This window comes from Triticum urartu, chromosome 5A (genome assembly GCF_056163025.1).
Source record: "Triticum urartu cultivar PI428250 chromosome 5A, HENAU_Tu73, whole genome shotgun sequence".
Taxonomy (NCBI): domain Eukaryota; kingdom Viridiplantae; phylum Streptophyta; class Magnoliopsida; order Poales; family Poaceae; genus Triticum; species Triticum urartu.
In genome coordinates, this window is record NC_141877.1 from 9,845,480 (window position 1) to 9,859,840 (window position 14,361).

Sequence of the window (14,361 nt, forward strand, 5' to 3'; positions counted from 1 at the left end):
TTTTATCGGGAACGAGGGTGTCGAGGGTTCTAGGGTCGTCGAGGGTTCGAGGGGTCGAGGATCGCCGAGGGGTCAAGAGAGGTTTCCTAGTGTCAAAGTATTGAAGAAATCCATGCCTTCATCATTAGCCGGAAGTAACCAGGGCATGTTGGTACGAAGTTCTGCAAAGTTGTTCTGGAATGGAGTCCCGGATAGAATAATCCGCCTTTTGGTACGAATTCAGCAAAGGCCTTCCAAATAGCGATATTCGGAAGGCTCTTGCTGAACTTTGTACCAAAAAGCGAATTATCCTATCTGGGACTCCGTTCCAGAACAACTTTGAAGAGCTTCGTACCATCATGCACATGTTACTTTCGCCTAATGATGAAGACATGGTTTTGTTGGATCCTTTGACACTACGCAACCTCCCGACCCCTCGGCGATCCTCTCGAACATGAGAGGAAGAAGAGGATAAAAAAGAAGAGGAAGAAGAAAAAAAAAGAGGAGAAGAAAGAATAGAGGAGTTCTTCTCTATTCTTTATTCTCCTCTTTTTTTTCTTCTTCTTCCTCTATTTTTTATTGGGAACGAGGGTCGTCGAGGGACATAGATGTAGTGTCATCGTTGTCGATATATACCCCCTCCCGGTAGCTTGCTATGATTAGGTAGCTAGTTGTACATTTGGCACTAATATATCCATCTGTCATGTTTGAATAATAATTGCCATGTTGTAAATATTTGTAGAAACTATGGACACCACCCTAGACGAAGCAAAAGAAGCGTTGTTGAGGGAGATAATCGCAGAAGGAAGTGATGCCGTCTCGTACTTTCTCAACGACACCGATGGTCTGGAAGGAGAGGGTGAACAAGCTGGCTATGGTGACCTAATGCCGGTGCAAGAAGAAGAACATGAGGACGGCTCCGGTGACCCAATGCCGGTGCAAGAAGGAGACCGTGATGACGGCTCCGGTGACCGAACCGAGTCCGGCCAGGTATATATATTAGTTAAGCCTATGCTGACTAGCTGATTGATGCATTCATTGTTTTGGTATGTACACATATTAATTAAGTCTTTGTTTTTTTTTTCGAGCCCTCCGGATCGAGCACAACTTCGGTAAAGAGACGAGGCCCGAATAAAAAGTTGAGCTCGGATGAAAAGCTTGAGATCACAGCAATCGCGCCCGACGGCCAACCTATTGAACCCCTCCGGACAAAGAGCGCATTTGTTGCTCAGTGCGGGGTTCTGGTTAGGGACGAGATCCCGATAAGCATCCAACAATGGTTTAAGCCGGCTACAGAAGACCCTGAGGTGTCTTATGTCAATGATATGCAGAAAAATGATCTTTGGACTGAGCTGAAGTCAAATTTCACCCTACCGCCAGAGGATAATCCAGAGAACCTAGTTAAAGAGAAATTAATCAAGTCTTTTGCTCTGAAGAGGATGGCAGAACTATTCAGGAGGTGGAAGAAAGAGCTGAATAAGTTTGTCGAAAATAATGAGACACCAGAATTCAAGGGCAGATATGAGAAGATCAGAGATCACTGGCCCGCATTTGTGGCCCACAAGACATCGGAAAAGAGTAAGAAGATCTCGGTGACAAACAAGCAAAATGTTGCGAAGAAGAAGCTTCACCATCGCACGGGGTCAGCCCGGCCTAAGTGGTCCAAGATTGAGAATGATCTGGTTCATAAAGGGATCGAACCAGAGACAAATAACTGGCCAGACCATTGCCGGACTTGGTTCTTCGGGGCTGGCGGAACCTTGGACCCTGAAACAGGGAAGTGCATTTGGACGAACGATCAAATGGACATACTAGTCAGTAAGCTTAAGCAGTATATCGAAGTAGCGCAGGAAGGGACGTTCTTTCCAGACAGAGAGAACGACGAGCTCACAATGGCCCTCGGGAATCCTGAGCACCCTGGACGGACACGAGGCACGCCAGGCTCCATTCCGTGGAAGGTTGGGTTTCCGGACGCAGGCGGTTACAAATCCCATGAGAGGAGGAAAAAAGTGCAGCAGACCCAAATGCAGGCGCTGCAAGCAAGGGTAGACGCGATAGAGGAACGAGAAGCAAATCGCAGCAAACGTACTGCCGAAGCCTCCCCCGAAGCTACCCCGCCATCTCAGCGCAGAAGCAACGTGGCTTCCACCGAGCTGCTTCAGCCGGAGCATGCCTTCACGGCTCCTGCCAGCTATCCCGTGGATGCTATCACGGAGTCTCAAAATTGCCACCTTATGACGCAATGGATGAATTTCAAGGTCAAGGCGGCTGTTGGCTCTGTTTATCCTACTGAACCCGGTGCAACTTTTCACTGCCGGCCGATTCCAGAAGGATATGCTAGGGTGATGGTGGATGAGATAACGGAGGGATTTGAGGACCTCCAGCTTGACCACCCTACCGGTGAAGGGGAGACTCGGCTGGGGTCTGCTCTGAAGACTCCATGCCTATGGCGGAAGGAGCTCATCAACCTTCCGAACTGGACGCCTCCGCCTCCTCCTCCTCCTCCGGCGAGTCAGGGCACTCCGCCTCCTCCACCGCCTCCTCCTCCGGCGAGTGACGATCAGGGCCCTCGGCCGGCTCCTTCTCCGGCGCGTGGCGGCACTCCGCCTCCTTCTCCGCCTGCGCCGACGCGCCCGAGCAGCCAGCCTCCTCCTTCTCCGCCTCGTCAGCAAGGGCGGAAGAGACCTGCCGCCGCTCCAGCTGCTCCGGCGCGTCGTAGTCCTTCTCCTCCGCCTCTTAAGCAAGTAAAGAAGACAACTACTCCGTCTGCTCGGTCGGCGTCTAGCAGTACAACCAGAGGCGGGAGGACATACAGATTCGGTCCTTCTCTGAAGACTCCGGAGAAGTTACCATATGAGAGGACCCAGGAGGAGAACGCCGAGATCGCACGAGAAGAAGTGAGGAAATTCTTTGAAGGGGTGAAAGCAAAGAAACATCCACCTCCGGAAGAGAAGGTAGATCGGGTGAAAGTGAAGCGAACTCTGGCTGCCCTGACAAAACCACCGAAGTCTGATCCGTCGAAAGGAAACTATGACCGCATTATTGGAAAGGAATTTGCCGAAGCGGAGCGGTTGGGAAGTACTGTCAGTGATCAAAGGCTGAAAGAACGACGAGCTGGGAAACAAATTGCCCAGCTCGGCGAACAAGCGAAGCAATCGTGCCCCCCGCTCAAGGTGCCTAGACACAACGTCGCTAATGATCCGAGGATGGTGCCCGGTTATAGCAATCTTGCAGATTACCTGCCCGACGAAGTACATTATGAACCCATGGAGATGCAGATACAAAGATACGAGTACGGGAAGCCTCTCGTCAAAGATGAAAGATCTCTATCAACGATGATGCAAAGATTGCATGATTGGTACCTGAAAATCTGTAGAGACTCTGGGGGGAGGAGTACTTTGTATTTGAAAGTTAAAAAGGAGCATGACCTCATTGGAATTGATTTGTTGCCTGTTCCATTTGAGGAGTTCTATCAGTTTTTCAATCAATTGGCCCTCGATAAAACAACGGTCGCCTGCTACTGTCTGTAAGTAGTACTACTTCTGTCATTAAGTTTCTCTATATAGCTTAGCTCTTTCATTGCATGTATTTATAATCATCCTCACTATATTATGCAGATTGAAGATCGTCGAATTGAAGAAAAGACAAGTCGGTGATATTGGGTTCATTAACACATATCTCATAGATGCAACTCAGGTTAAATTTCATGCCACAGATACCGAGGCCAGCATGCTACAATCGTTGATAATAAATCAAAACAAAGATATAATACTCTTTCCTTACAACTTCAAGTGAGTGTTACTGTCTTGTGCGTATTCGGTTTCCCTTATATATTAGTCAAGGTGATAGTAATGTAATTGATGAGTTATGCATGCGTGTGCAGTTTCCACTTTATTCTCCTACATATTAAGCTTGAGCAGGGACTAGTAACCGTCTTAGACTCAAGACGAAAAGATCCCAAGGACTATGCAGACATGACTCAAATACTCGAGAAGTAAGTTAAATCGATCATTATCCACCATATCAGCAACTTTGTTCATTTCCTGATATATCAAGTAATTGTTTTCTTTGTCCGGCAGGGTTTGGAGAAAATTCACCAGAAAAGCTCCGGGACTGCCGAAGGAGCTGCAATTTAGACACCCGAAAGTAAGTACTAGCTATAGTAGCATTTTAAGCGCATCTACTAGTCATTCAAGCGCTAGTTTCATCAATACCATTTGGCATTCTTGCTTATCAGTTTGATTAACCTCTATTTCTTGTAAAGTGGTTGTGGCAGGAACAAGGGAATGATTTCTGTGGATACTATGTTTGCGAATCTATCCGCCACACGACCTGTGAGCGGGGCTACACTGACAAACAATATGAAGTACGTAAATAACAACATTCATAATTTTATTTTATTACCATCATTTGTGTTGAGTTTCATTCATTCATATATATATGTATTGACCCCCTTCTTTAAATTAGATGTTTCGGAAGCGGGATGAACTCCTAGCACCAGCTCGCATGCGAGTAATTCAAGAGGAATTGGCGGCATTCTTTCTTGACCACGTGATCCCTGAAGACGGAGAATTCTATGTTAACCCTGAGTCCGTATGATTATATTTGTAAGAGATAATTATTGTATATATGTAGCCGGTAGTGTTAGATAGATATACGAGAACTTGTTGTTCGACCAATCTCTCGGAGAAAGAGAGGTGGTCGATATCACTTCTCTCTGTATGCATATATGTTCATCACGATCTTCTGTTTCCTTCGTTTGCTTACTAGCTAGCCAGCGTGTCTAGTCCTCTCTATACGTATGTATAGTACGTAGCGTCGACCAAGCACGGACATAAAAGAGGACACTTCTCTCTATTAATTATAGCTAGCTAACACAATTTATGAAACACCTAAATTAACCCCCCAAAACCCCCAACCCCCCCCCCTTTAAAAAAACAAAACCCCAGCCACAGAAATGCTGACGCGTGGATGCCTATTGGTCCCGGTTGGTGCCACCAACCGGGACCAAAGGGTCTCCTGCCTGGGCTCTGCGCACTGCCCACGTGGAGGCCCATCAGTCCCGGTTCTGGATTGAACCGGGACTAAAGGGTCGGGGCATTAGTACCGACACTTTAGTCTCGGTTCAGGAACCGGGACTAAAGGCCCTTACGAACCGGGACTATAGGCCCTTTTTCTACCAGTGAGAGCATACCCCATATGCTACCAAATGAACAAAATTTATATAAAAAGCCACATATATACCTGCTGAACAATAAGACCAGAGTCGATGTTATGCTTACGAGTCATCCTCTCAATACAAATAGGATCTAAAAACTTGATTGGACTAAATGTCATTCCAAGGTGGAGGCGAGGCATGCAACTAGACCAAATAAAATGAAGACCAAATGAATATCATACAAATTTTAAAAAGAACATCATAACATTAATATCTTTACAAGACATAGGTATCACACATGTTACTAACAAAGAATTGAGAAAGGGGAAATACGTACTCAAACCTCCTCCAAAAATCGAAGCACTTATGCAATATTGACGAAGGTACAAACGTCTCATTGATTTGATTGTTAACTAGACCCACAACTTTTCCTTCTAAGTCAATGATGGGCCCTCCATCATCATGTAACTAGAGCATTATAGTAATGACGAATATTACGATTTGTAGTGAGAAGGAAATAAGATGGAGATGCAAAATATAAATTTGAGATGTAACATACCAGTTTGAGACTAGATGCATCACGAAGAAAATACATGTAATGGCATCTCTCATACCGAGATGGAATGTCATAGGCCAAATTACCATGTGTTATCTTTATATCCAAATTTGCATCTCTTCCAAGGCGGTTAACATCTTGACCAGAATGCACACGGTCATTAAAAGTGGGTAGATGAACTGGTTTGTCCACTTGAACTTCATAAATAGCAAATTCATAATGCTCTTGAAGATAGATGAGCTGGCCTTGTGTAGTTTTATTATCCAGCAAATGAACAATGACCTAAAATAGACCGTGGCAAAGGTTATGACACTACATTTTCGAAAGAACTTATATTGAGGAAAACATTTTTGAGAGATCAACTATCATGAAAGTCAAGCGCCAGAATAACTTTTTTTGTTTCTAATTCTCTGTTCTAACAAAGTTGAAGATAATGACACATTTAATTTGCAACTAGCCACCAGTGTAGTAACTGAGTCATTACAAATAATTTAATTTGAGAGGGCATAAACAAGCAAATAAAAAGAGAAAAATCCTTATATAACACTATTTTAATTTTCACTTCCCTATTTAACACTGAACAAAAATTTCTTCCTTGTCTAACACTAAGGCTAAAATTTATGCCTTTTGTAACACTTCCGTTACTTCTATTAGCATCTGCCGTTTGGACCCTCATGAGTTTTCTTTACGTGGACAAAACTGCCCTGCCCATACCGAACCGGCAGCTATCTCCCGACCCTGACTCGTCCCTGTCTTTCTCCCCTCTCCTCCTAACCCTAGCGACCGGCGGCAGCGGCGCCAGTCCTCTTAACGACGGCGGCGGCCCCAATCCTCCTAATGACGGCGGCCACACCAATACTCCTAACGACGGTGGCGTCTCCTAGCAGCGGTTGGGACACCGTGAGTGGCTGGGGGAAATGGTGCTGTGGAGGGCAGCCAAGGAGGGGCTTCAGATGGCGGCCAAGAGGGGCTAAAGATCACCGACGCAGCAGCATCCCCCATCTGCTGCTGTTGGAGGTATCTTCACCCTCTTCTGTGTGGACGCTGTCTAATTAATGTTTCCTTGTTCTTGTCAGTAGCTTATCGTAGTGAAATCAACATATTTAGAATGTTTCCTTTCGAGCCTTGAATACAACTTTCATTTACTAGTGTTGCCAATTAGCCAATGCCGAGCTGAGAGCTTGAGCTTGGTGGTCATTTGGATGATGCATGCTTAATTTTTACTTCAGTTGTTGATGACATATGCCCAGGATATAGCTCAGAATTTTGTAGGTACGACATACTCCATTTTATTGTTGTTTGTATTTCTGTTGGCAGTGTTTTTAAAGTTTGATGTGCTCATATATCACTGCTTCTACTAGCAGTTTATGATTGATGAACCATTGTGGTTTCAGTTCATGAATCATTATTTCTAGTTGAGTTCTGCAAAAAAAAGTCCCACTTTTTAGATGTAAAAGCTCACCAAATTGATTCTACAGGATTTTGACATAAATAAAACATCCTTTGGGAAACATCAAGTTGCATTTTAGCACAGATATTCAGTTGTACTGTCAGTATTGTTAGACTACACTTGAAGAGCTATTCTGATTACAGTGTCCCAGTCCACAAACTCAAATTATGTCTTACTTTTACTAATTCTGAATTTTATTTGTTCACGTATTATGCAAGTTAATGTTATTTGCTCCTATATCATAAATGGACAAGTGCAGATCAACAGCTAGATCTAATCAACCGGAGCCTATTCATGTGCCAAGGAAAAGGACGGTGCTTGCTGAAACAACTACGAGAACTGCAATGGGCACCAGAAGCAAAACAGCTACAAGAACTAACCGGCCAGATTGCCCTGCAATGAGCACTAGAAGCAAAAGCCTCAGTTTGTCAACATCAATGTAATTTATTTTAGTTAAATGTCACTTTTGTGCTGCTCATGTGATGTATGTGTGGACTTAATTGGACTCATGCATGTGAACCTGGATACGATGCTTGTCATGTCCGTGTACTCGGATGTGAACCTGGATGTTTTATGTCTCATGCTTATGGCAAACGTGGATATGGTGTGATGAATGATATATATGTGAATTTTGTGCAGGGGGCATGACATCAAATTACAGGGGAGGTTTGCCTGTTTTTGGATTGAAATCCAAACTTTTGAACTTGAATCCTAGATATGGATTGTGTGCATTTTTTGAATTAAAAATTGGTTCATTGGCTTCCATGATGATTGTGTATGTAAGCCTTAGACTCTTTTAGGAACTATAAGTTATTGCTTCTTTGGTCCCATGAATAATTTTGGGCACTAAGGGTAAAATCATCTTTCCAGGTGTCACTTAAAATCATCTTGCTGTAATTAGGATGACAAAGAGTGAATGTTAAGAAGGTCACCTTCGCATTCTGATGATACTCGCCTGTCCACTGCCGCTTCCACTTGTGGATATCATCTTTACGAATTAGATGGGCAGACGTCAAAACAAGGGCCGTTTTTCTCTGGCCGTCCCTTTGAAACCACAAGCCACAACATTTATTCAGCGGTTGGTCCTCTACAAAGCAACAAAAGCTACAAACAGTTGGCCAGGTACCGAATATTAATTAAGAAGCAAACATGACGTTGAATACAGACCGAGAAAGGACGAGAGCAAAATGACGGATTTTGCAGCAGAAAGCACTGCATCTCTTGCGAGTTCACGGATGGGAAGGAGACGACGGTCCTTGCGCAGGCAGGAAGATGGTTGGTGCCAGTAGTGATCCATAGTGAACAGGTCAGCTAGACGATCTACATAAAGAAAATTAAGATCAGGTTGGAAATTAACAATGAATGGGGAAATTAAAGCTGAGAAAAAGAATGGGGGAAACGTGGGGAGGGGGGCATTTACCTGTTAGGTTGATCTCTCCACCGAGTGGGCTCAACGGCCCATCGGGCCCTGATCTATTCGCGCCCTGATCGGGGGCGCCCAACCGTTCTATGGTTGGTGGGCCCCTGTGACCTGCGATATATAAAGAGGTGGGGGCCGGGGCGCACGGTACGAGGTTCACCGCGCCGCCAGACTCCCCACCGATATCCCCTTCCGATCTAGGGCAATCGCAGTGCTCACAGGAAGCACCACTACCACCTCTCCATCTCGATCTCTCTGCGATCACCGGCCTCTACATCACCATGGCCGGCTCTGGATCGAGCTCTTCCGCACCCAAGGAAGGTAGGTTACCGGAAAGATCTAGCCTACACGATCCAAGTGGGTCTATCAATGGTATCAGGCCATCTTGGTTAGATGTTTTTCGGTAAACAGATAAAACAGAAAAGAAAAAGAGATCCCTACCCCCAAAAGAACCCTAGAACAGGGCAAAGACCACCGGAGAGGGCCTCAGGCCTCGCCGGCAAAGAGTGCCACCGTAAGGCCGCGCTGACCCTCTCGATCTCGACGCGCATCGGCAAGCCGAGGCATCGGACGAAGGTACCACCCCTCACGGGGCAAAGGAAAACCTCAAAGTAGGCACCGCAGCCAAACCGCTCGACGGCGGCGCGCTCACCGCAAGGCGGACGCGCAGCCGGCGAAGGGGATGGCCACGTCACTGCATCGAAACCCGCATCATCTCTCTCTCTCTGTTGCTGCACAAGGAGAAGTAGTAGATTGAAGGGGGGTAGAAGGGAGGAAAGGGGGAATGGAGAAGAGCTCGCCAGGGAAAGGCGGAGCACAACCCTGTCTCCGGCTGCCGGCGACCGGCGTCAAAAGCAACGGCGCAGTCGGGAGCGAGACAAGGAGAGCAGAGGTGGCCGCGAGCGTCCCTCTCTCTCTGTAAAAGGAAAGGAGGGGGGAAAGGGCAGGCTCGCGCATCGTGGCGCAGTGGCGCTCGTCGCCAGCGGCCGGCCTCGTGCCGCGGCACGGTGGCTCGACTCAGTCGGGACAGCGAGCGAGAGGGGTGCGAGGGGCGCGCGGGGGAGGAAAGGATTAGGGTTCCCCTCACCCCCCACCGCATCGATTGGTTTTGATCTGGCGAAAAGCAAGGGCGACCGTCGGATTAAGATCGACGGCCACCGTGAAACCCTAGCCCCGCCCCAGGCCGCTGGGCCAGAAAGGGAGCAGGCCAGCTGGGTTGCTGGGCCGCCAGATCCAGCGGACCGGGCCGGCTCGCTCGAGCGCGCGGAAGCGCAGGCCTTGGGCCGCTGCGGGCCTCCCGCGCGAGGCCGAGTTCTGCTGGAGCTGCCCGTTTTCATTTTTTTTCTTCAAGGTTTTGTCCAGTTTTGGGCAGATTTTAAAGTCCTTTTTGTGCATTATTTTTCCAACGAAAAATTATGTTCAGAAAATAGGAAAGAAAAAGTTGCAAAGTTTCTGAAAAAGAAAAATAGAGAAGTCTCTGAAAATAAAATTGAAATTTTCAAAAAAGAATTAAAAGTTCAGGAATTTATTTTCATGTTTTCCGCTGCGTAAATATTTAATAGTGTGCTTTTATAAAGAGATAAAGTTTAGAGAGAATTATTTTTTATAGAGCACATTAAAGTGATTATTCGAATTAATATGATTATGTTATTTTTATAACCAACGTTGTTAATAACATGATCATGTTTTATTATTGAAATTTAAAGGTGCATTTATTTCTAGTATTTTGCCCAACGGTAATATAGATTTAATTGCATAGACAATTATATGTTTAATTTGACCAACGTTAGATTAATGCATATGGTTGTTATATTGATGTCACTTAAATTGTGATTTCAGGAGGCTTTCACTTGATGAGTTGCCTAAAAGAAGTTCTAACACTCAGAGGTGACAACCACACTGATTGGAGGAAGAAAGTTGAACTGGCATTTGTTTGTGCTGATTTGGACTGGGTTCTGGATGAACCACAGCCGGTCAGACCTACAGAGCCAGTAAGAGAGACTACTGAGGATGATGTTGCATGGGCTAAAAGGAAAGGGGATTATGCTCCTTTGGAGATGTCCTACATCATAACCAACCAAAAGTGGGTCAATGCAAATAAAAAAATGCATGGCCTTTATAAAGAATACAATTGAGAGCACCATTATGGGCTCCATTGCAGAGTGCACTTCAGCAGCGGAGTTGCTGACAAAGATAAAGAGCCAGTTCACTGGCTCTTCAAAGATATATGCCACCCAAGTGTTAAAACAACTTGTGACAGAACAATACACAGGTGGTGGAATAAGAGAGCACATCCTGAGGATGAGCAATATGACAGCAAAGTTAAAGCCTATGGATGAGGATCTGGAGATCAAACCAAAGCTCTTGGTCCACCTTGTCATAGCTTCACTGTCAAAGGAGTTTGAAACTTTTGTTGTGAATTATAATAATGTCACCTGGAACATGAGACATAGAAAAGACAATTGCTATGTGTGTCCAAGAAGAGGACATACTAAAAGCTTCACATGGTGGAACACTCAACTATGTGAAGGATCATAAGAAAAAGAACTACAATCAAAACGACAAAAGTTCTCCTTCAAAGCCACAAGGAAAAGCTCCCTATCAGCATCAGCGTCAGCAACAGTCTTTCCTAGTGGACAAAGACACTGGTCTTCACTGTAAGCAGACCGGGCATTACATGAAAGACTGCCCTGTTTGGCTGAAGTCCTTAATGGCAAAGCAAGGTAACAACATTGTTTCCTTAGTTAATGAATCCTTGTACACACAGTTTTCGAAATCTACTTGGTGGATTGACTCAGGGGCAACTGTTCATGTTGCAAATTGTTTACAGGGATTCCATTCGACCCGGACTACGCTAAGAAGAGAAGGAGGCATTGAAGTAGCCAATGGACGTCCATGCGAAAACCGGGCCTGAACCTCAGTTTTAATATCCAACCTGTGAAGACTGGCCTCTGTTTGCTACTGCTGCCAGTGCAGATCACGCAGTTCTTTTTTTTTGCCAAACTTTTCATGTTTAGAGTGCTGCGAAGATCTTTTGTCCAACTGTTTTACAAATACTTGTAATTCCTTTCGGCACCAGTATGCCATATGACATCCCGTAGTAAAAAATAATACTTAGATTTTAAACTTGGCTGCATTTTCTTATCAGCCCATTTCATTTCCGTCAACTGCAGGAAGTTGAATTGATCTTCTGCTGGAACTTACTACTGGTTCTGCGTAATATCTATGCTTCACCGTAATCTTGGTCAGTAAGTCTTCTGGGCCATACACGGAGTTCAGCGGCATTCTGTAGACTCCGCAGAATTGCATAGAGATGCCTGGGCCTGGCCATGGCCACCATTCTGCAATGTCGCAGGACTCATGGGCAAGGGAATCTGACATGCTTGCTTCCCATAATGGTTCAACATATGATGGATGGAGCACAGAGTGGTGGTGCTCAGGTCATCCATGATGATTCACACAATGGTGCACAGTTTGAGTTTGGTGTGCTGAACTCATACAATGGCCAAGGGCTGTCTCTGAGCCTCAACACTCAAATCCTCGCACCATCCTTTTCTTTGAGGCCCTGACCGTAGAACAATCGTTCTACAGTATTCTTCTCTATTATAAATAAGTGAGTATAATACAAATGCTGAACTCATCCATGATGATTCACACAATGGTGCAAAGTTTGGGTTTGGTGTGCTGAACAACCTTGACTCATCAAATCTTCCAGTAGGGAAGGCTAAGGGCTGTCTCTGAGCCTCAACACACAATTGTTCGCACCATCCTCTTTTTTTGGGCCCTGACCGTAGAACAGTCGTTAATACAAAGGGGAGGAGCAACGAGAAAGAAGTTACTCTGGCTCTTCCATCTTAATACAAAAGACATGCAAATCTCCAGGAAATACAAAGTTTTCTTGGAAAGATCTACTCCCTCCGTTACGAAATATATGACGTTTAAGCAGTTCAATTTAAGCTGCTTAAACGTCATATATTTCGTAACGGAGGGAGTATTATCTATGCCTAAATAATTAGATCTACCTTTAACATGGTGGTGTTAGTGAATTTATTGGTAGAGTTTGAATAAGATTGAGAATCTTCTATACATTTTCAATATTTGCTTTTACTGTTTTTTTTCTTTGATTTGGTAGTAAATTGTTTTAAATTTAGGAAACATATATTGCAGGTGGAACCGAAATGCATGTACTATTACGACCAAATGCGAAATGTGGTTTCATATTTTGACATGGTGGCCTGGCCTTACAGGAGTTGCTCTTCAGACAAACTCACGACATTTCAGGTGCTTTAAGGATGCTATCAATGATCAGATCAATGTTATCAGGAAGAAGCTTGAAAATTCATAGGAAGGCAAATTGACTCATCTCCGGTACATTGATCAGCAGCTGTATGGTAACAGCGGGCTTTCCAACAGTATGGTATGATTCCTTCCTTAAAACGCCTGGAGCCCACAGAGTAGACTACCTGAAAACTCAGTTACAGTTCGTGCTTGGCTTTTGAACACTTCATCATCCACACCTATGTGACTTCTACAGTCCAAACATTTCAGTCTAGCATAATTACACAGTTCTATGTAGCTTCTACACCTATGTGGCTGCCACACTTGCATACAGATAGGAAACGAGTTTCACAAAACTCAAAATCAGTAGCCAATAACGCTCTAACATGCATGCTATGCTCTAAGCTAAGTTGCTTCTACAGTCCAAAGGCACCATAATTTGAAGTTCTTGTCTACCAAAAAAAAGGATTACACCGAACTTTATCTGTAATTGGCATGCAAGGGTTAATTCCACTGACTCATCCATGAAGCCTAGCAGCAGCCAAGTGTCTACACAAATAAAAACATCAAGGTTTGATTAGATAGATTTTTGGCGACACGAGAGTGACTCTACAGACCATAGTAAGACCGCTAATGTGCAATCTTAATACATATAGAACACCAAGTTCAAGGTGAGATCAAAAACAACATTACGTTATGAAAACAATATTGTGGATGAGAGATCCTGAACCGAATTCTAACCTAATTAAAAATTCTGTCTTATAAAGAGAATGCCTGGAGGATGTAATCAAGTCTCTGCCTTCTTCCATGGAGGAAAGACTATCAAGTGAGGTGATCATGTTTCCCTAGCATCCAAGGATTAATTGGCTAACTAAAGGTGACACATTTTTCACTGCATTTTCCCATTCAAGATATAACGAGATGGCAAGGCAGAACAAAACTAAATCCCTGAAGCGATCAGATGGAACAATCTGTTACAAACAGAATGAGATACTTTCTTCATGAAGTTATTTATGGCACATAACAATCTCCTCTATAACCTCCCAATTTGTGTTCAAACATACTGAATCAAAACAGATGGAAATATGAAAACTTAAGTTTACCTTTCTTGAAGCTCAAGAAAAACAAAAGACTCACATGACCTCTTTATTTTTCAATCGTGACATGATAAGTGCCTACACAAATAATAAAAACATCACGATTCCATTAAATATGCCAAGTTCAAGGTGAATTTTTTTTATAAAATGCGAGGTGTTTACCTTCAATAATATCCTCTCCACAATCTGACACAACTACAGTCAAATTTCTAGTTCGTCGGCAACGTTTGGCAGCATTAAATATTAGAACCTATAAAGCAATCAATAGAATTAAGTTCTCAAAACATATTTATCATAGTGCTTTGTTCAGCATGAATTAAGCAGCTCTTGATTACAACATAGGACATGACTTACCGAAACATCTTTTTCTGCATATAATTTATTTCTCTGATCAAAATGATCCCAGCATATGTCTACCAACAT

General features: G+C 44.2%; 1 protein-coding gene across 1 annotated transcript; it reads right to left on the bottom strand.

Annotated features, from left to right (window-relative positions):
• Positions 1-5,140: 5,140 nt before the first annotated feature.
• LOC147967446 (uncharacterized) lies at positions 5,141-9,114 on the bottom strand. The gene is made up of 7 exons (XM_087523133.1): positions 9,036-9,114; positions 8,311-8,463; positions 8,076-8,230; positions 5,697-5,975; positions 5,475-5,605; positions 5,224-5,341; positions 5,141-5,155 (listed from the first exon to the last, which is right to left on the bottom strand). Exons 1-7 carry the CDS (start codon positions 9,112-9,114, stop codon positions 5,141-5,143), a joined length of 930 nt encoding a protein of 309 aa, XP_087379259.1.
• Positions 9,115-14,361: the final 5,247 nt, after the last annotated feature.

What these genes read in the sequence shown, in the direction of transcription:
- LOC147967446 (XM_087523133.1), bottom strand. Translation starts at nt 9,114, where the DNA reads ATGCGCGTCGAGATCGAGAGGGTCAGCGCGGCCTTACGGTGGCACTCT. An exon ending in AGTATCATCAGAATGCGAAG is followed by an intron (nt 5,976 to 8,075) that starts GTGACCTTCTTA and finishes GGTCTATTTTAG; the next exon opens with GTCATTGTTCATTTGCTGGA. An exon ending in GATTTTTGGAGGAGGTTTGA is followed by an intron (nt 5,342 to 5,474) that starts GTACGTATTTCC and finishes TATTTGGTCTAG; the next exon opens with TTGCATGCCTCGCCTCCACC.